At 33.7% G+C, this 22,713-nt stretch overlaps 1 protein-coding gene across 1 annotated transcript in view; it reads right to left on the reverse strand.

Moving 5' to 3' along the window:
- The window catches only part of TMPRSS15 (transmembrane serine protease 15), a 112,425-nt gene extending 90,239 nt beyond the window's left edge, over positions 1–22,186 (reverse strand). Inside the window, exons 1-5 of the mRNA XM_033091271.1 lie at positions 21,865–22,186; positions 18,879–19,009; positions 18,538–18,605; positions 9,859–10,010; positions 7,143–7,187 (exon numbers count right to left, since the gene is read on the reverse strand). Of these exons, the coding sequence (XP_032947162.1) occupies positions 7,143–7,187; positions 9,859–10,010; positions 18,538–18,605; positions 18,879–19,009; positions 21,865–22,009 (541 nt within the window). The 5' untranslated portion in view covers positions 22,010–22,186. The remainder of the gene's footprint in view (positions 1–7,142; positions 7,188–9,858; positions 10,011–18,537; positions 18,606–18,878; positions 19,010–21,864) is intronic.
- Between the last annotated feature and the right edge of the window lie 527 nt (positions 22,187–22,713).

A 22,713-nucleotide genomic window follows, 5' to 3' on the forward strand; every position in this document is an offset into this window, starting at 1 on the left:
CCCTATTCTCATGGAGCTTGGAGTTAAGTGGGAGACTGGACCATAACCTAATTAATTGTTTAAAAGAGATGTAAAAAAAAAAGTGCTATGGGAAAACCAAAGATTAGGCCATTAGTTCCTTTTGAGGCAGAGACTGAAAACATCTTCACAAAAACTAGGTTTTGAAGGATGCCAGGCAGAGAGATATATAGAATGTATACATGATGATGTGACAAGAGCACATTAATATACAGAAAACAGATGAATCTAACTTTTCTGCATGGTAAGATGTTTGTGAAAGTCGTGGAGGGAAGGGAGTTTGGTGCCAAGTTCTAGAGGACTTTTTTATCTTTGCAAAATGTTAGAAATCTTTTTCATAGGCAATGGCATTGAAATTTTTTAGATATATGTGTTACATGACCAGTCCATATTTCCTTAATACAATTCTGGCACCAAACAGAGAATCATATGGAGAAAGGAGGCAAATTGAGAAGCTGTTTCAATAGTCATGGTGAAAGTTGATGAGGGTTGGAACTCTTGTACTAGTAGAGGAGATGGGGCATGGACTCAATTGCTATTTTACAAGTAAAATTGGTGAGCTTTAGTGGCCAGATGTGATCATGACCAAAGGGATGCTAAGAAGGTGGTGCTAAGAATGATACGTACACTTTTGGAGTGGCCAGTTAAATTAGTAATGGTCGTTAGTGACAATAGTGAATAAGAGGAACAACTGTGGAATTAGAAAATGACTCTAGTTTGACGTATTTTGATTTGAAAATGGAAATAATAGGTACTCTAGTTCATGTTGTACTCTCTATTTCTCAGACTCTACTTCATAAACACTTTTCAGATGCCTTGGTCAATGAAGAAAGGAAAGTTACTCATATTGAAACCAATATGGAAAATATAAATATAATTGTTATATAAGGGCAGCACATTTTAGAATTTTATCAGACTGTATTTTTACCTAGTTTTCTGTCTCCCTCTTCTTACATACACATGTATGATGACAATTTCCATTAAAACCATTGACTAAAACATTAACTGTTACAGAAATTAACCAGATGCCAGTTTTGTGTTTGTTTGTTTTGTTTTTGTTTTTTAATGAACTTCTTAAAACTAGAGTTCTTTGACTTGTGGACTACTTTATTTGCCATTTCATCCCTTAATTTTTGCTCTGGTCTTTCTCTGTTCCTAAGTCTGTGTTGTATTTCTCACAAGGGAATTTTCAGGAAAGGAGTTAAGTAATTGTATTTGAAGAGAACAATAATTGGTTTGTTTATTAGAAGCAATCAAATTGCCTGAATAGTAGTTAGGTTATCTAGAGTAGGAAAAAGACCTGCACATATTTTTATATCTATCTGGTATTTTATTTTCAGGATAGTAATTTTCTGGCATATTATGAAAACACACCAGTAAATCAGTTATTATTTGGAATTCTGCAAATGGAAGGTTTTAATGATCTATTTATATTTGTTTCATGAAGGATTTAGTATAAACACAATGTAATTATACTTCAGTGTGTTCCAAAGTCACAACAATTTCCAGTGATTTGGGTGAGGGATGTTTTGTGCCCACGTGGGCAAGCCCTGTGCTAGGCACTGTGGAGGATGAAAAGACTGAAATCCATTTTTTTTTCTTCCTAACCAGTCATAAGTGTTACATGCAAGAAAATAATTTGAAAATTGTATTTTGGAAATCTGAGATTTTTATTTACCTTGTTATTTAAATGAAGGTAAATAATACTTTGTGGCCAAAGCTGTTTGAGACAAATTAAGCCCAAGATCCTTACAGATTACTTAGGAGTAGAAGTAGAATTTGAATCCAAGAATATCTGCCTTTAGAGACCAAGCTTATTTCACTACATTGTGTTGGAAAAATAGATAGCACCTTATAGACATTCTCATCTACTTTGATAGAACAAATTTAATCTTTTTAACAAGACTATGGCTGGTCTATCCAAATGAAATGACAGTGGAAAGCTACTATAGTAGTACTGATATCATGTGCATAGGAATATCTTACATTAGAGTAGAGTGCTTAGACATACAGACATGTTGTTCTCAAATGCAGAGAAAGAAAAAAAACACTTAACCAAATGCATTTGGCATCAGATAAAGTCCCTGTGTGGTGGTCCTGGGGCAACTCAATTGATGAACATAATTCTCCGTTAGTTTCTCTTGACCCAATTTTATGTTCTTTACTAAATCAGACAATTCTTTTTCTTCTATTCCCCAAGCCACTCCACATAGTGAAATTGTAGCAAGATTGTATTTTGTCTGAGACTGAGAAAGCCCACAATAATGAAGCTTTTGTTTTTCTGTAGTCGTTGCCTACACAGTAAGCAACAAAAAGACTAGAACAAGCTGTATGCTACGAAGCCTTCAAGCATTTGAACAATTGCCCAGAACAATCCCTCTAGGGTTGCTCTTTAGCAGCCAAGAAATCAATCAGTGTAATGGAACCTTAGTTCTCATCTCTCTCCGTTAGTGTTCCAAATGGGTTAGTAAACCTTTACGGTAATTGGCAACAAAGGCAGTTGAACAGTAGAACATAATCCTCGTGGACTTTGTACCCGCTATCACACAAAAATTATCTTTGGCAGAATTTATAATAGTATTAATGCCAGGTATATGATGCATGCATTTGTTGATTTTTCTCAAACTCTGTCTTGCAGGCGTATAAAACGGAGAATAAACTTAACATCCCTGAAAAGCATATTCATAATAAATTATGGCTTGGAAACTATAGTTTTCAAGTTTAATTGCCTTGTTCCCCTCTATAAATCTATAATATCTTGCCAGAAGAGAGGAATAAATGGGAAGGATGATTTGGGGACTCATGGATCCAGTGAAAGAGGGAATATGATGGTTTGCCATCTACTTATTATAACTCTTTGAGGATTGATTATAGTAATTCAATACAGTCTCCAACAACAGGAACTTCAGAAATGGAGTTTTTGGTCAAATAAGTGACCATATTAAAATGAACATTACTGAGTACAAGCATCTTGCTTTAACCTTAGTTTAGTTTTTGAAAAATCTTTTTAAAAAAAGTCTGACTGCTTTTACTTTCTAAATTAGAAGGGGGAAAAGAGAAGGGAATCTCACATTGGTCGTGTCACTACTTTGTGCCTTTTCATGAATTGAGTCAGTACAGTACTATCTGTATTATCTCTCTTAATTCTCATGACCACTCTCTAAGATGTATATTTTGATCTTTTCAAACAATAAATGTAAAGTTTTAAAAGACTGGGTCACCTTCCAAACACTATATATACCGTAACTGATGAAATTAGTTAATGGTAGGTTCATCATGCCTTTTCAATGATGGAGAATTATATGTTACTTTTTGGTCTTCGATTTGAATATCAAATGCTTAAATAAAGTGTGAAAGATAAGACCAAATGTATGCTGATCCTATTCCTATAGTTTACATGTAATAAAGGAGGTTTCTGCTACACTCTCAGGAGAGAAAAGTATCGCCGGAGTATTACCCTATGTTCTCTGTCCCCCATTCACCATTTCCTTTGGCCAGATGAAATTAAGCATGTGGTTCAGCCACTTCTTCTTTTTTTGAGGAGTATGTCTTCAGGATAGTAAAAGGAAAAAACCTTGTGTTAAGTCCAAGAATTTCTTGCTTTAACATTGATGTTTTCCCCAAGTCATTCCATATATTTCTCTCAGGATATTTTATATACCTAACAGGTCCTTGATAACTGTGAGTTATATGAATCACTCAGTGGATCAATGAACAGACAGACAAATAGAAAACAAGGCACTAATTTGGATATTTGTTGCTGACTTTCAAAGTGTTAGAAAGAAATTAATCAAAATATATTAAAATGATTTTTTTCAGTTTGCTTTTAGACTAAACAAATTAGCCGTTATCAATCCTAAAAGCATTTTTTGAAATTGTGTTGAAAAGTGATTTTAGCTGCCATAGTCTTCCACGTTGGAGAAAGGATTATGGGCTGAAGAACTGTTTTATTTTTCAATATGTTGCGCTGTTATACGGATAACACTTAAATGCAACACCAAGCAGGCGTATCCCAGCATAGCAGACCTCTGTGGGTTTGGAGGTGTGATGATATGTTTCATAAAGCGTTTTAATGATTCATGTATTACTTTGCTTTTCAGACATCACACAAACCATTTTAACCAGAATTATTCAGTCTTACTCAGAGGGTATTTATAGTTTCATAAATATCCTCTCCTTATATGTACATAACATTTGATATAAATTTTAATTACACAAATATGGTGATATTTTAAGGGTTGAAGATCATCATCTTTTACTTAAAAAATAGAAGATGACTTAAAAACCATAACAACCTCTGCTCTACAATTCTAAAGATCAATGAAAACATAAAAGATTTCTTCTTAGATCCAGATACAAATGATATATTCTTAAGTTAAAAGATACTACTACTTCATAGTAACGTTAAAACTGTCAAGTTAAATATTAAACAGAAAGAATATATAATCAATCACTAATAATCAGTTTAAAATATGAGTTATTTTAATGGTATTTATTTTTACAGACAAGATAACAACCAGCAGTCCTCTGAAAACCCCAAGTCAATTTTTATAATATTTAAAACATTTTCACTAATGTTTCCTTTTAGGCTCCTGAGAATTCTCCGATAACACAGCAGTTAATATTACCCCTGTTTTATAGATAAGAAAACTAGAGCATAAAAGTTTGCAGTTTGAGCCTAACATTTCACCAAAAGTTAGCAATTTAGCAATATATTTGGGGTTAATGTTTGGATTATCTGACCTCACTCCAGTCCTCTGCTAGAACCATGACTATTACCAATGGCAATGAATGCCACCAATAGGATCAAAACGTAGGTTTCATCAGATGTGAGGGATTTTATTTTTTCCTTTGATTATTCTCTCTGCATGAAAGTTAGACATGCTTCATCTCTTCTCTGTCAACTTTAAAAATAAAACAGCCAGTTATTTTACACAAAATGGATTTATTCAGGAATTGCCAGAGGAATTGCAATTCGGGACATGCAAGCTATGGCAAAACCAAGAGAAAATTACTTTTTAGAGAAAAAGGGGGAGTTTCCAGGAACTGTTAAAAACAAGATGCCCATTGGTAGAAACCGGGAGTTTGAAGTGGATTGGCTTCCCATTGGCTGATTAATGATGGTTTATCATTGACTGGGCCTGTTGCTAGGCTAGGAGAAAATTTTTCTTCCTCCTGCTAGTCTGCAAGGTACAGTGAGTGGTTGTGTGTGAGAGCTCCTCCTGCAGAGCTTTCTGACTCTATCTTAAAGGATTTTCTTTCTTTTCGCACATCTTAACAGCTGTACTGGTTGTCAAACCAGTACCAAAGTGGCCTTGGATTCATTCATTCACCAACTTTTCATTAAGTGTCTATTTGTACCAACAACTGGTTTGTACATTTTTGATGTGACAATTTATCTGGATTCCTAGTAATTATCTACTGTGCCTCTGTGTATCTGCCTGTTAACTAAAGTGCCTTCTCGGGTCCTAACTTAATCTGCATCTTGAATGGCCTATATATGTCCCTAATCTCTTCAGGTAAACTCTGTACAGGAAATATTCCAATATTCCAATATTATCAGGAACCTAAAAGGAAACATTAGTGAAAATGTTTTAAATATTATAAGAATTGACCTGGGGTTTTCAGAGGACTGCTGGTTGTTATCTTGTCTGTAAAAATAAATGACATTAAAATAACTCTTACATTTTAAACTGATTATTAGTAATTGATTATATATTCTTTCTGTTTAATATTTAACTTGACAGTTTTAACATTACTATGAATTATTAGTATCTGTTAACTTAAGAATATGTCATTTGTATCTGGATCTAAGAAGAAATCTTTTATGTTTTTATTGATCTTTAGAATTGTAGAGCAGAGGTTGTTATGGTTTTTAAGCCATCTTTTATTTTTTAAGTAAAAGATGATGGTTTTAAATTACCAATAATAACCAAACATAGGATTCATTAATTTTATGATGGCTGTAATCTTAAATGTTCTAGGTTAATTTGATGTTATTTGAAATAGAAGCCTGGGGTATGCTTAGACCATGGGCTTTGGAGTCCAAAGGAATTGCTTTCAATTCCTGAGTTTGACAATAGCTGTGTGAATCTTTTTGAATGGAAAAGTATTATTATTCTATAGGATCATTCTGAGAATTAAATTCAATAATGTTTGTAAAATACAGTAACTGGACCAAGCAGATACTTAAAAAAAAAAAAATACAGCTTTCAGATATTATACAATGGTCATGATTACAGAGAGTACCAAAAGTTACACCTTTATGGTTTCAAAACAGTTTTTCACTTTAAAAATCATTTCTATAAAAATTTGATATTTTGGGTGGCTTCTGAAATATTCAGAAAAATTTCATTATTCATGATTTATGGAAAACAGATTTTCAGAGGGGTAAAGAGATGTGCTCAGTGATTCTGGTAATGGGCCTTCTGACTTCAATTTAAATGACTTTTTTAATAATAAGATAACTTTATGTTTTAAGACAATTCTGTTAATTCTAAAATTATTGATAGCTTCCCAAAGCAGACTCTTTTATTGGTGGCGTGATTTTGATAAAACAAAGTGAAGTTCTAAATATAGAGAGCAGTAGTGACCAATTGTAGTTCGAAAGATGCAGTGAAGAAAATGCTGGAATAGAGCAAAGTTAACATTAAGTCTTAGATTCTTCTTTCCAAAGAGTGCAATGCATTTTGAAACTTTTTTTCTCTCGTTCCTAGTAACCTTTTTTTCTCTTTCCTAGTAACCTTATAGATGGCTTCATCTCTAAAGCTGTATGATCAGAACCTTATTTGGGGGTCATACACACATACGCGCACGCATGCGCGTGCGCGCGCGCGCACACACACACACACACACATTTCCACCAATACATGTATACATATGTATACAGAGTTTAAAATATGAAATTGGAAATGCATATCCTTGGCAGTTATAACTAAGCGTTATGAACTCTGCAATATTCTGAACTACATTACTCTGAACCAAATTTTATGCTTCTTACATTTTAATAGAAAGACTAAATGTCTCAAAAAGAGATACTAAAGAAAAATGAATCCTTCCCTAATGTCATGGAGTTTGATGGTCACCAAGTCAGTTTTTAAAATGCCAAGTTAGTTTTCACTGACCTAAAGTTGTTGCAGGGTTTGCTGTAGAGAAATTCTCCAAAGATGCTGTAATAAAAAGTAAAGTTCAGTTGAAAATTCAGCTAATGATATGCATAAATTGCAAAACAGCAAAACATTAAGTACAGTTTAAATATTCATTCAGAGGACATGTGATCCTTTAGAGTTCCTATTTCATCCTATCTCACGCTAAATGTTCCTGTTATTATTTAATTGTGATCCATTTGATGAATTTCCAGAATCTGTATATTCTCTCTATAAAATTTACCTATCCAAAAAGTTTGCTTTGTTTTACCCATTTAAGAAAAATATCTACAAGTATTTATTCATCATAGTTATATAGAATAATTTATATTTAAGACAGCTAATATAACCTTACACACTAGATCTTTTCAGATCTAGAACCAATGGTGTTTCATTGATACATGTGAAAGACATCAAAATAATCTTGCACATAATATTGCTGGGGATAAGTACTGTCTAAATATAAAGTGCTTTTCATATAAAAAAAAAAAAACTAGGTGTTTTCTTCACCCTTTAACATGTTTTATGGTTTTTAAAATATATGTATTTTTGTATGACAAAACTATGACAACTGTGTAAGATATAAAAGAAACCAAAGCATATCTTATGAAAAACCTTCACCTAATAAATGTTTTTATTCAAAACTGTATTTATGGTAAGTGGGTTAAGAGGTTTGTCTCAATATTTCTTCATTTCTGCATTGTCCAGTTTCTACAAGATCTATAGCAGTTTCATAAATGATATATGAAGATTATTGATGAAGAAGATAACAAGGTTTATACCATTTTTTCATAAAGAAGATAACGTTTTAATTTTTATTATGTTTGATTATGCAGTATACTATGCAAAACTCCAAGGAATTTATGAAATTCTTAACCAATTTTAAAATGTAATAAATTTGAAAATTCACATGATACAAATGAATATTAAACTTAAATACCTAAAGTTAAGTTTGGTATCATATTTACAAGTATAAATATTTTTGAATGTAGTTCAACAAATTAAATATAACTTCAACTTGTGGAGCATATTCTTGAGTTGATGTGATATAGTTGATTGTGTTCAAGGTACTTATTCTAAGTTAACTTATAAGATTTTGTTGAATAAATACATATTTTTAAAACCACAAACTTTTCTCCCTCAAATAACCCAACTGTAGGGAGTCATGAAAATAAATGTTAGCACACCTGTCAATTCATTTGCCATAACAGACCTCCAGAAAATGAAACACATTCAAATGAAGATAGCAAGAAATCAACTTTCTAGAAGAAAATTGACTATTGGGAAAAAAATATCACTCAATACTGCTCAAGTAAAACCCTTACAAACAAACTCTAGTATAATGGTTAAGAGGACAGACATTAGGGTCTGACCGCCTGGATCAGAAACCTTGATCCAACCCTAAATAGCTGTGTGATTTAAGGTAATTCCCCCAAATTATCTGTGAGCTGGTCTTCTCATTTACAAATTAGGGTAGTAAAGACACCTTGTAATAGGATCAATATGAGGAATAAATGTGTTGATAGGTAAAGCCTCTGTTCTAACTAATAATAGCAGTAGTTTTTAGGCATCTGAACCAAAGATCCAACACAGTCAACTCCAGGCGCTATGCCAGAGAGTTCCAAGCCATCAGTAGAGGAGCTGCTGAGCACTTCACCTCTCTTCTCTTTGAACAGGCACTGGAGGATATAGCAGGAGACTTAATGAAAGAGGAAATTGTGTTTGATGAACAATGTGGCAAAGAAAAGCAATCAGAGGTCCACAATTTCATATCTACTAGTACCAAACCGAAAAACAAAACAAAACAAAAAACTTCTGCATGGTTTTACATATTTGATTTAGAGGCAGACATTCATTGACTGATCTCGTTTGGTAACAAAACTATTTGAACTGACATTAGGCTATTTGGAGTTTGCTTTTATTCCACTTGATGTGGATGTTTGAATGTTGACTAGCTTCCTAACCTCACCAAATTTCTAAATGCCAAAACATAATTGGTCTCAAGGTTTACATATGTTAAGAGATTGTGGACCTGGAAAGACCTGGCCAGTTCTCGTTGTTCAATAAGCACACCTACCAACATAAGCACACAGGGTAAATGTTTGTTGACTTGAATGGAGGATAACTAGAATAGAAAACTTAGAATAATCTAAGTGTTGATAGGCGTATACTATTAGTTTTGATGTCCTGTACCTTTTCATTTTTGAGTTACTCTTATCTTAAAATTATTTATCATTTTAAAAAATAAAATTTTCTTTATATTATTAAATAACCAGGATGAATCAAACTCATTGACCCCTCTTTTTCCTTCCTTTCCTTCTTTTAAGTTCTAAATCAGAGACTGGACTTGCCACTTGACTTTGTAATCTAATAATGTTCATGACTCAGAGAGCATGTACTTTCTGATAGGGGAAAGGCCGGATGTGCTGGACTAGTGCCAAGAATGTGATAAGATCCACAAACATTTATACATGCCCATATTTTCAGAACCTTTTTGATATTTTATAAACTTTTCCTCACTATTTCTTCAAATATGGTTTCTCTGTATTTCATGTTTCTCAGATAAATGTGTTACCTCAGGCAGTAAGACACGTTCCTGAATTCAAGGGTGATCCCACTTCTTCCTGGGTATATAGCTAGAATTTTAATTTCATAGCTTAATGATTCAAAGAAATCAAATAATGTTCACAGATACCTGTGATATCAATGCTGTTCAAATCAATATGGAAAGTGACCAGTTGGCTGGATTTATTTGCTTCAATGCCTTGAATCAGTTCTTCTTTTACATTTTCATTTGACACCCACTGGGCAAAGAAAAGGTCAAATATGACTGTAACGCTGCCATTTCTGCAAAGCAAAAGATGATATAGTAGGAAAAAGTCAGGCTTCTTCAAATGATTTGTGCTCAATTCATGTCAGATGTTTTTGAAATTCTCTGCAGTTATCACCTTGTTAATCCTCATTACACCTGCGCAAGGTAGGTTATGTCAAACATTATCTTTATTTCACAGGTGGAAGAAAAAGGAATTAAAAGACTAAATGTTTTTCTAAGAACACAAAGACAGATCCAGAATTGAAATCTGCGTTTTCTCAGTTCCACATTAGCACACAAATTTCCAGGCCAGGCTGTTTCCCAGAATCACTTGTGTCAAATTAAATCAAATCATGTGGTATCATGACCTTTGTTCTTATTTTACTGTTAGAAGAAATGAAGAGTGTGGATTTGTGATTTTTCACAGATAATTTCTAAGTAGAGGAAAGTCTAAGGTAGTTTCACTGATTTCAGAGAAATTTTTTCTATATAGTTTATGAAGGCCTGATAGCTAGCTTATAGCAACTAATCTGTATCTACTTTTTCTTCTCTATTCTTAATATAAAATATCTAAGTATGCTCTGAATTTAAGGGATAGAAAGAAGACAAGCATACTGAGTTATTGGGGACTTATGGGATATTCATTCTCATTGTGAAGGGTTGGGATTATCTTGTCTATATCATCTCAGAGCGTAAAATTACAGTTCAATAATACGGCCTAAATTATCTTCCTTTTTATTCCGTGCTCTGCAGTATGCATTTAAAAAGTTCTGTTCCCTGGTGATTTGTTTACAGTTTAAAGAAACATAAAAATGGAAAAAATTTTGGCTCAGTAGGGATACTTGAGAGACATTTGCTCTCCAGCCTACGTTTCTATTTCTCTCATCCTGTGCTTTCAGGATGTGACCACTTGGGAGACAAACTCTAACTCTGATATTCATTCTGTAGTCCTAAATAAACTGACGTACTCGTGGTATATACTTGGATTCTTAAGAGGCTGACTAAGGAGAACCAAAATTTAGCATGGTATGTTTGCTAGTTCCAAAATTTAGGTGGTTACACTCATATGCTTGTGATATCTATGTTATTGAGCTTTTTGAAGGATTTTGTCAACTCCAAAAGAGTTCTTTGTGTATCTGTCCATATATCTATCTTGACAAAATTAAGAAAAACTGTTCGTTTTTTCTTTCCTCCCCGACTATATAAAGAATCAAAATGTTCTTGAAATATCATAGTAGATCAGTATATCCACTGGGTAGTATATTTCTTCTTAATGTCTGTGCTATTATTCATGTTCACAGTTTAGCAGAAATGATTCCTTTCCATATAGTCGGTTTTCCATTTTTGAAGTAAACAAGATACTCTGGTACAATAATTGCATATTTCACCTCTATTAAATAAATTATTTAAAAATGTTAGAATGTTTAACGTTCCAATCATTGATTAAATCACAGCAACCTGATCTTGTAAATGACTGGGCTCCTTAGTAACCCTTTAGTTCAAGATTCCCCAACCATAGCCACACGTGGAATCACATGCTGTTCTTGATACAGATACATTTTGTCGCAGACACTGTTTTTATCTATTCTTCCACACTTGTTAATTTTTCCATTGGCCATGATGGCCAAGCCTTAATTTTATTTGAGAATAACTCTCCATTTTCTTACAAAAGGTGAGGGCTTCTCCAACCATTGCTCATATCAATGACAGTTTTATTCATGGGTTTATGCCCAGGCCCTGGTCAGTGGATGATGAGGAGACAATTATGGGAAACTCCTGGAACACTTTTCCATATCTAACAAAATAATGGCTCATAGTGGACTACTTACTACTCTTATATGTTGAACATTATTATGTCTATATGTGACTGCTGGAATTGCTACATCCATCTTGGTACCATGAGGCAAGCTAAATCTAGCATAATGAAAGAAAGAATGAATGTAAAGTATTGATTATGTCACTGTCATTGTACGACTAAACTACCGTCTGGTGAAATGCTTAGGTTTATTGTGATGTCAGATGATAAACACTTCTTGTTTAAGGCACTTTTAGTTATGTGTTCTGTTAACTGCAATTTAAAAATTCCTAACTGGCACACAACTCTCTGGCATCATCCCATATTTATTTAAACAGGAGCTTCTGTTTAAAGGGAGGTTATTTTTGCACCTGCTGTTGACCAAATTGTCACTTTAGCAATTAGGAGATTGAGGCTCAGAGGAATGCAGGTAACTTTACCTAGAGTTACACAGTTGATTAGTATCAGAGATAGGGATGAAATCCAGAGACAGAACATCTGTCTCCCAGATGTGTTTTTATATAATTCTCATTGTCCACCTGCAACACCACCTCTGTCAATACCATGATGGATTTTGTCAGGGAAAGGAAACACAACACATTTACCTGGGTTCACATTTACAATTATCTTGCATTGTTACCAGAAATTTATACCCAAATAGATGGGGGAAATAGCTGGTTGTATTTTTCAGTGTGGAGGGGTAGAAATTTGTTCCCTCCATACTTTCAAAAGATAGAAATCTTCCCCCTTTTTCCCTTTCCCACAGCCCACCCCCTCCTTTCCTTCTCTTTCTCCTCCTAATGATGTCTCCTTAACCACCCTGCCCCCAATCCCCCAAAGTTAAATGGACAGGATTAAATATGGTTAAAATATAGTGATAGTGAACAATACCCTTTAATTTTTCTGTTTACAATTCCACATCTCCATATCCTTGGTCACACAGTAGATAGTTTTAATTCTGACTAAATCTGAGATTTTTTTTTTAAATGTCATTTCTACGTGTTTAATTTGAACACTTGCTTTTATTTTATGTAAGGGAGTAGAAGAGGTAAGATATTTTTGGTAGAGGAAGTATAAATCTGGCATTTTCCTTCACTGGGTTGAAAATAACTGGATTAGTTCATCCTCAGGCCTAAAATATCTTTGTATGAAAGATGTGTTTTCTTAGTTGTGAATTATACATTGCATTTAATAATTTATGCAAAGAAAGGAGTTACGGATCCCATATCCACATACAGTTGTAATCTTTAAAATTTGTTTTTTTTCTTTTCAGTGTAAATGTTGAGATTACAGAGATATATAGTTGAAATCAGGAAAACCATAATAAACACTTGTGCTTCACCTAATAAGAACACTAGGGCCGGCCCGGTGGCTCAGGCAGTTAGAGCTCCATGCTCCTAACTCCGAAGGCTGCTGGTTCGATTCCCACATGGGCCAGTGGGCTTTCAACCACAAGGTTGCCAGTTCAATTCCTGGAGGCAAGGGATGGTGGGCTCCGCCCCCTGCAACTAAAATTGAACACGGCACCTTGAGCTAAGCTGCCTTCCAGATGACTCCATTGGTTGGAGCGCGGGCTCTCAAACACAAGGTTGCCAGTTCAATTCCTCGACTCCCGCAAGGGATGGTGGACTGCGCCCCCTGCAACTCGCAATGGCAACTGGACCTGGAGCTGAGCTGTGCCCTCCACAACTAAGACTTAAAGGACAACAACCTGACTTGGAAAAAAAATCCTGGAAGTACACTCTGTTCCCCAATAAAATCCTCTAAAAAAAAAAAAAAAAGAACACTAAAGCTGTTATCTGAGTAGTTTAGTGACAATCCTCTGTCATGACTGTGACCCTGATTTTTGTTTATGAAGGTAAATGAAAATTCTTTAGGAAAATAAAAAGGGAAAAATGGCCATTTTCATTTCAAAGTACTTGTTCCAGTGGAGTATCTGAGAGTGGTTTTTTTTTTAAGCAGATAAATCCTATCATTGTACAGAGAGCCTGTGTGCAATAAATCAAAATGTTTCTTATCTCTTATTTTCCTTAATGATATTGATAACCTCTAGGGTTGCTGAGTAAACAAAAGTCTTTACTAACTCGGTGATTCCTTTGTGCTGAAAGGGCAGAATGAGTTGCATATTGCTACAGAGAGTAAACAGCACTTTATTAAAAGAATCCACCACTAAATGCTCTCTGAGTCAAAGCACTATCCAGAAAGCAGGATAACAAAAAGTGTTCCCAGAGGTGAGCAAACCACTTGCTTGACCTGCAGGGTGGCTGCACACACACACACACACACACACACACACACAGTTTCCAAGGGACCAGGCATTGACATTAAATAAGAAGAGGTAGGTTAAGGACCAAGTTTAGTATTCATAGTGCTTTAGTATTACCATATACACATGCATGTTGTGTGAGCTTAATTAAAATCAGTAACAAACAAGAAACTAGGTATTTTAAAGGATTTTTAGATGTGTTTTTCATAGTTGGTGTGGGTATTGTTAGTTGAGATCTCAGTTATTTCTGTTTCTTGATTTTATCAGTTGGAGTTTAAAATTAAAATAGTTTATAAAGCTAATTAGGAATCTGCCACTTTTTCCTCTGAGTGAAATATGTCATTTTATGTGTGATTATCTAAAGTAAACATAAATGTTTGCTTGTTACTTTCTTCCCCTGCTTCTGAATTTCTTTTCCCATCCTTCTCTTCTCAGTCTCCCGAAGCACTGACCTGCAATTTATCTGACAGATATTTTCATAATGTTCCTTTGCTTTGCATCTTTCAAAAACTCACTTCTGATTTAAAAGTAGATCAGATACAACTAAGTGGAAGCATTTCTATACTGATGGAATATACTATCTGAGAGTCATTATAAAATATGTATGAAGGTTTAGGCACTATATTGGTCCTAGGTAGCTATAAAGAAGGGAAAAGAAAGAATTCCTCAGCTGAAATAATTTCCAGTTTCAAATAGAGTGATTTTAGCAACTAGAGAAATAAAAGATTACTTGTTAATATTAAATAAAATACTGGGGTTTTAATAACCCACCAGGCCTATATATAAAAGTCTATATTCAGCCAATCTCCTCAATCTAGTAAAAATAAAGTTATCTAGCATATTGTAATATCCTGTTTCCCTGAAAATAAGACCTAGCTGGATAATCAATTCGAATGTGTCTTTTGGAGCAAAAATTAATATAAGACCTGGTATTATATTATATTTATATTATATTATATTATATTATATTATATTATACCCATATATACCCATATGGGTATATATATATAAAACCATATTATACCCATATAATACATTATAATATAATAAAATAAGGCTGGGTCTTATATTAATTTTTGCTCCAAAAGATGCACCAGAGCTGATTGTCCAGCTAGGTCTGATTTTTGGGGAAACACGGTATATGAACACAAAGAATCCCATTAGTAAAACTATTCCAATAAACTCTGAGTGGATACTCTGCTTTGTGTGGATTTCACGACAGAACCCAATGAAGGAGAGGCAGGTACCAGAGATACCTCTCCTCAAAGAGCATTAAAATCTTTGAGAAATATATCTGAATTTGTGCTTTAATGCAGATTTCCACCGTCAATCCTCTGCAAAACTGGAAAAGAGAAATTGGTTCCACTCACTCCAAAGTAGACAAATAGCTTAAAGTAGAAAAAAAAGTCTTCCAGTCTTGCATGCATGGTTTTACCCTCACGGAATAAATATTTTTAAAAATAGCAATTTGAGAATGACAGAAAAAAAATAACCTTTTCTGAGAGTCCAAATGTCTTCTTCTAGTCCTGATAGAGGGCCAATGTGAGAGCCTATCAGAGATAATAACCCTGGAAAAGGAGTAGAAGCCTCTGTATTGTAGACAGGAAAGAAAACAGGTGGGGGTAGAGCTGGCTGGTTACTGGGACTAAAATGTTATGAATATACAATGAAATACAGAATTATAAATATAGATAGATAAATAGATGAGAATGAAGAAGAGAAAAAAGAATGAATGACAGGAAAAAAGAAAGAAAAGAAAGAAAAAATATTTTTAAACTATTTTTTTGTACAACAAAGTGAAGCTTTAGACTTTTTTCCCTTGTTCCTTCCACTGATAGGATTAGTTTTGTTCCAACAGGAAACAGCAAGGCCCTGAGTTTCCTTTTGCCCATTAAATAATCCTCATTTGACCTTGTATCATTGTTTCTTAAAACATGGCATGATCTCTGTCTTTGACTTGACCTTCCTACCCCTATTTGGTCAGTAAAAATTAAGTGTTCTTTTATGATATCTCAACATATTCTTAATGGACCCTCAATGTCAACCAGATCATATTCTCAATATGCTACATTAATTCTTCTTTATCAGAAATAGCCTCCCTTTTCTTCTCTACTTAAGTAGTTTCCACTCATGCTTCTCAGACCAGGTCCCACATCTTTCATCAAACCTTCCTTAACCCACCTTTACAACCTGAGGGGCTCTTAGATACATGAACACTCCTGCATAAACAGAGAACTGGTTTAGAATTTTTTTAATTAAAATTCTATTGTAACAGAAAGTTAAAGCAAAGTAAGAGTATATTTATTTTTATGTCAATAGGTCAGGAGTTAAAGGAAAACATGTTACTCCATGTTAATACAGTACTCAGCATATCAACAAATGTTAAATAAATGGTTCGTTCATTTGCTAGGGCTTTATAGAGCACATGCTCTGAGCCAGACATTAACTAGATTCAGAAAATACAGATATCAAAGACACATTCCTTGCCCTGAGGGAACTCGTTGTCTAGTAAGAAGACAGGTACATTGACAACCACATTACAGTATGAGGATTGTTACTTTGCATCAGGATACAAGGTGCTAAATGAGCTGGTGGAGGATGTACATAAATCACACTAGAAGGTCAGGTAAGCATCCCCTGAGGAGGTGACATGGGCTGTTTGGTTCGTAATGGCACATAAGGATGGATTGTAAGGACCGATGCAGTATATAGTAAGAAAGAAATGGAAGTCCAGGCAGTGAAAAAGTATACAAAAGAGATAATGGATGCTTTTGAGGAACTACAGCTAATATGGTAGGGCTGGTGTTGCAGCTTATAGGGAGTGGGAAGGAGAAGGCGTAAGAAGGCCAGAGTGAGTTTCTGAGACAAACCCCAGAGACTATCTACATTTAGGATGAAAACACTAGTAACAGTCTTCAGGTATTGGAAGGACTGAGATACGACGACAGAGATACATTTATTCCACAAGAAAAAGAATAACTACAACCAGGATCAGTGGGTGAGAGCCAAAGAAGTAAAAAATTGGTTGAGGATAAGAAATAATTTTCTAGCAACTGAAAATACAAAGAAACAAAACACAGTTATAACAATGATGTTCACATTGACATTGAAAATGGATTCCTAATTTTTATCAGATAGCCTTATTCATGAGGGAATGCATTTTAAGTAGTGTGAATCTTTCTTTTTTTTGGATGAGAATGAACTTCCTTCTGAGGCTGTGGGCATTCCAGCGCAAAGCAGGCAAGCAAAGGCTGGACTGTCATTTCAAACCTTCCTCTCTCTAGTATTATTCCTATTACACAAACTGTATATACAACTTGCCACATATTGCCTGGTAACGTTAGTTACTAAATTATATTAGGTTGGTGCGAAAGTCATTGCAGTTTTTGCAATTTTTTTTTAATCTTTTCAACTGCAATCACTTTTGTACCAACCTAATAAATGGTGTACATGTATTAAATGATAAGTGGATAAAAGTAAAATGAATGTATATTTACATTTTATAAGTTGTTACTTTGCATGGTCTAAAAACATAAAGCGATGCCACTGCTCTCTGCGCGGGAGCTCACAAGTTGTGATTTCATTTGAAGTTGTTGGTTTGGAGCTTTTTCATTGTACAGCCTCCCTGACTGTGTTAACTACCTTCAATTGTACGGTACCAGCAGCCTAAAAACTAACACTTATTTACCTCCATGGTAAAGGAATATGAAAGATAGACATTCGTAACTAAGGAATGTTGCCACCAGTCTAATTTACTTCAGTTTGCAAGTGGCGTAAGTCAGGCTCCCCCAGGCTTATCTTGGCTTTCATTGTTTGGTCTTTATCCTGCCCTGGGCTTCTTATTTCCCATTTTATTTCTGCAGAAATGAGAAGTGTCCTCTATTTTTTTAAATGGATCTTTCTCTGACTTTTTCCCTTTTAACTGTGTTTTATAGATTCTAACTGGCATCACAGTTCCCTGCTGATTCATACCCATTCCAAAGGCCTTAGTCATTTGCCATGAACAAAACTTCTGATTCAACTACCCATAGTGGAATTATATCATGATCCTATTAACCTAAGATTCATTCATTTATTGAGCACTCACTTTGCTCTAGGTACAGTCTTATAGGGCATAAATGAAAGAGCACAAGTGAACAAGTCCCTTCTGTCTTATGACTTAAAATGTAAATGCAGTGTAATGTGCAAGCTTTGTTTCACATGTTCATAGCAAAATCAAACACTCTGTATCTGCGTACATTCAACCTCAACCCCCTCCAGTGTCTCTGCAAGATTTTACCCTCAGGAGAGAGAAACGTGTTAACATAAGGTCAATTATCTAGATTATTATTGTTATTTGCTACTAACATGAAAGTTTCTGCATCCTCAGAAATAATTGAAAATTTGAAATATTCCTTTTTCTCCAAAAAGCAGCGGCGCCATTTTACAAATCTTAGCAAAAAGATCATTATTTTCTGATTCTGTGCTTTCGATCAACATGAAAATTTTGAGCTGTACTCACTCAAATTGTAAAACTCTTGAGTTTTTATATTCATTTTTCAGATTACTTGATTGAAAGATCTCATCTATCTAAAAAAATGAAAAAGTTAATAGCATATTAAATTTAGGATTTAAATTTTTGTTAAGAAATTTAAACAGTCATCTTTATTTTCTGTTTTGCACTTTATTGGGGCATTTTTCTTCTCTGTGGTGATGAGGCTCATTCATTTAAGTATCCTGGGCACAGTTACAGTTATTTACTAATCGTTTCAAAGTAAGAAAACAGGATCTATGTATCTTTTGGCAAGTGGTTAGTGAAATTCTGTTTCTAACTTTTAAACCAGCTGTAAGACAGTCTCCTACCATTTCCTGAAGGTCAAAAGCAAGAATTTTGAAATCCGCTGAACGTTTGTCTTGCAAGTTAGGATTATATGTAGCTCCTGATGTTATTTTCAAAGTCCCTCTGGCTTCATGACTTTTTCCAAATACTGCATCTAAATGAATTAATAAGAATTAAAACACTAAACATGTGAATTATAAGAGATGATATGCATATTCTGGTTAAGATAGAGTAAAGTTCTTGCTTCCTGTGTTGGCGCTGCAGTTCTTTTTCTTTTTCTTTGCAGTCTTCATGTTTCATAGTCAGTTGCTTTTCCCCACATGTGGTTGTTTTAAAAGATTAAAAACTAAAGTTTTTCTCGATCCTATTTTTTTTTCCTTTGAAGTCTAACCCACACTACATGCTTCCAAGCTTTTTTTATTACTATTGAGATTCCTGTTGGAAGATACAGGGATGATCAACTTCCACCAATTATGGGAACTAATTCAGAGAAACATGGTGAGAAATGGACCATTAAAAGTTTTGTAGTTGCTTTCAGATATTTCTTGCACATCTAGCATCCTGGGACACTGCTGGTTTTCTATATGTGGATTCCTGTGAAGGTTTCAGTGTGTTTGTTTGAAACATAGCTTTGAAGCTATTTCTTTCATTCTAATAATTATAAAATTGACATGTATGACCTTTTGCCATTAAATTGGAATGTTATTATTAGGGAAGTTATTGAGAATGCTGAAGAAAGTATATTATCTCAGTATAAAAAAATGTAAGGAAAATGCTAACAAACTGAACATAAACATGAGTACTAAAATGTGCCATTAAGTTCTGCATAATGCCTTTATCAGAATATTTCTTTGCTATATATTTATATTTAAAATGAGTTGCTTTAACTGAACTGACATGATGATGAAATCATTGGTAAGTACAATAATAATGATACATAATTTTCACATTGACCTTGTATGAGAAAATGTTATTTCTCCTTTTCCCACATGGGAAAATTGGAGCTTAGATTCATTAAGAAAATTTTCCAAGGTACCAGAGGTCATAAGTGACAGATACAGAATTTGGGCATAGGATTGACTGACTCTAGATGCCAGGATCTATTATATATTAACAACAAACTTCCCATTCAGAAAGAATATTAGAAATAATATTTCCAAGAACAAATGTACATTTAGCCTAAATAGTTATCATTGCATAATTGATGTAACATATATTATTATTTCACATCATTTTTTAATAATCAAAATTACATGAAGATTTGCATGCTTAAATGTGAAAGGCAAGAAAAAACTGAGACAAGGAAAGACAAGAAAAACTGTCATGCATTGGAGGAGACTAAGGAAGCATGGTAACTAAGTCTTATGTAGAAGTCTGAATTGGATCCTGAACAAGTAAAGGACATTAGTAGAAAACATGTTGGACTTTGAATAAAGGGTGCAGTTCAGTTAATAATACTGTACCAATGTTAATTTCTTGGCCATAATGATTGTGCTATGGATATACAAGATATTGACATTAGGGGAAGCTGAACAATGGTTATATATTATAAAAACAATAATTTTTGCAAGTCTAAAATGACCTCTAATGAAAAGTAAAACAATGTATTAAAAATAATGTATCTTACATCTTCTGGTGTTCTATTATAGATTTAACTCCAATTCTTTTTTTATATTCAGTTGTTCACTATGAAATCATATTAACATTTATAGTTATTTTCTATTTTACTAGTAAGATCACTAAGTTTTGTATCTTTATTAAGCATCAGAGATTCTAGTAGACTTACCAATGATAATACATCCTTGAAGTTATTCACAGCATTTAAATAAGACCAAGCAGCCACTTTTCTGACAGTCTAAGTGAACCTCTATAATTTGTTTAATTGTTCATATAATCATATAAAATATCCACAAGAGCTCTTTTTCTTTCAAATATATCCCTCATATATGGCTATCATATTTAAATAAAGCAGGGATTATATTGGAATTATTTTGTAAAACTTAATAATTCATATTTACTGCATTCTGATTTAAACTTATTCATTTACTAGAGGAAAACAGCTAACTCAAAGGCTGAGAATTTTCTTGGTAAAACTAAAATCACTCACATCGAAAGGTTCTACTTTGTGAGTTTTCAGAAAGAATTAATATGTCCATATATAATTCATAATTTTAAAACTAAACATTTTCTCAGAAAAAAAATATGAATCCAATACTTAAGTTGTTGCTATGCTGGCAATTAAGAAATATATCCTATAAATGAATAAATGATAACTAAGAGCACAAATTCTAGAGTTGGATTGTCTTGTTTGGAGTCTTCCACTGCCAAGTAATGGTAAATATTTAAACAAGCTAAAATTCTGTCTCTGATTCATAACCTATAAAATGAAGGTAATAATAACAACTAACTCATAGTTTTGTTGTAACAAGAGAATACATTTGAAGATACTTAAAAAGCTGACTGGTACATGTAATTTAGCTCTAAATAATAGTTACCTTTTCTTCTTATTTTTTTTAATCACAAGTTGCTACTCAGGCAACTAGAGATCTTTATAAGTCTTCATTTACATCCACATGTTCTTAGATTGTTGCAATTAAAATTGTTGGCCTAATAAGAGAATGAAGATACCCTTCTCTAGAAATAAATATTTTTTCTTTAACTTTATCTACTTATCGACTTGTATAGTTAACATGTTTTAATATGTTTATGATTTAAATTCTCCCAGAGTTAACCTACAGGCTTTGAAACCACCTTTGTTATATGTTGAAACTAAGAAACTTACTTCACATTTTTTATTTAAAAAACTTAGTCTCAAGCTTGAATTTTGAATTAAGTTTCAAATTATATACCAACTAATTTTTCTAATATTCTAAAGAATGAACTATAGCAAAACGTCTCAATGCAACATAAATATCTTGTCAGGAAAGTACAGCAATGAATAAAATGTACTGGTTAAAGTGGGTGCATTCAACTGAGGGAGACTTCAACAGCCAGCTCCATGAGACTTACCTCTTTCTGATCTCTTGATCGACAGCCAACACACTGCAATTAATCCAGCACAGAGCACCACCAAAATGACAACAAGAGCTGCAAACATAACTTCATAGGTGCTGAGAGAATGGTGCCTTGATGGTACACTTCTTTTTAACATCATTTTTGGCTTTTGAAGATAGGCTAATCTAAACACTGTGAGGGAATATAAAAACCTGCTGGAAAAGAAAAAATCTCTCAAGTTTTCAGAAAATTGGAAAGCAACAACATAATTCTAAGCAGTGTTACTAGTCCGTGTAAACGAGTTGTTTATGTCCCTTTGGCAACAGTAGTTCTCTATACATTCAGTAGATTTAAAAGACTAGTTACTCTTTAATGAGATATAAATGAGTAAGGAGATACCTAGCGTTGTAAATGGTAATTAACTGAACAGGCTATTTGTGGAGATGAATAAAATTAAGTGCATGCTGTAAACAAAAATGACACTTTATCATTTTGAAAACCATTAGGAAAAATATAGAATTCATGATAGATAAATTAGTCATTAGGCACATGCATTTGATATTTGTAGAGAGTTCCTAATAGATCAATATTCTGTGCTCTGACTCAGGTCATTATTAAGGCATTTCTCCTACGTAGGTATAGATATTGTAAAAATAACTTTTATGCACAGGTATCTATAAAGCCTAACATACATATTAATATCTACATGTCTGTCCTTTCTGCTCTTTCTCTCTGAATATATATTTTTACTGAAACCATCACAAATTTTATAATCTTCATCATTATCATGTGAGGTTATGCAATGTAAGACCATATTGATTTAACTTAGAGGAAAGTCCACTTAAACAAGACATCATATGGCGA

The sequence above is a fragment of the Rhinolophus ferrumequinum genome, chromosome 2, assembly GCF_004115265.2.
Source record: "Rhinolophus ferrumequinum isolate MPI-CBG mRhiFer1 chromosome 2, mRhiFer1_v1.p, whole genome shotgun sequence".
Taxonomy (NCBI): domain Eukaryota; kingdom Metazoa; phylum Chordata; class Mammalia; order Chiroptera; family Rhinolophidae; genus Rhinolophus; species Rhinolophus ferrumequinum.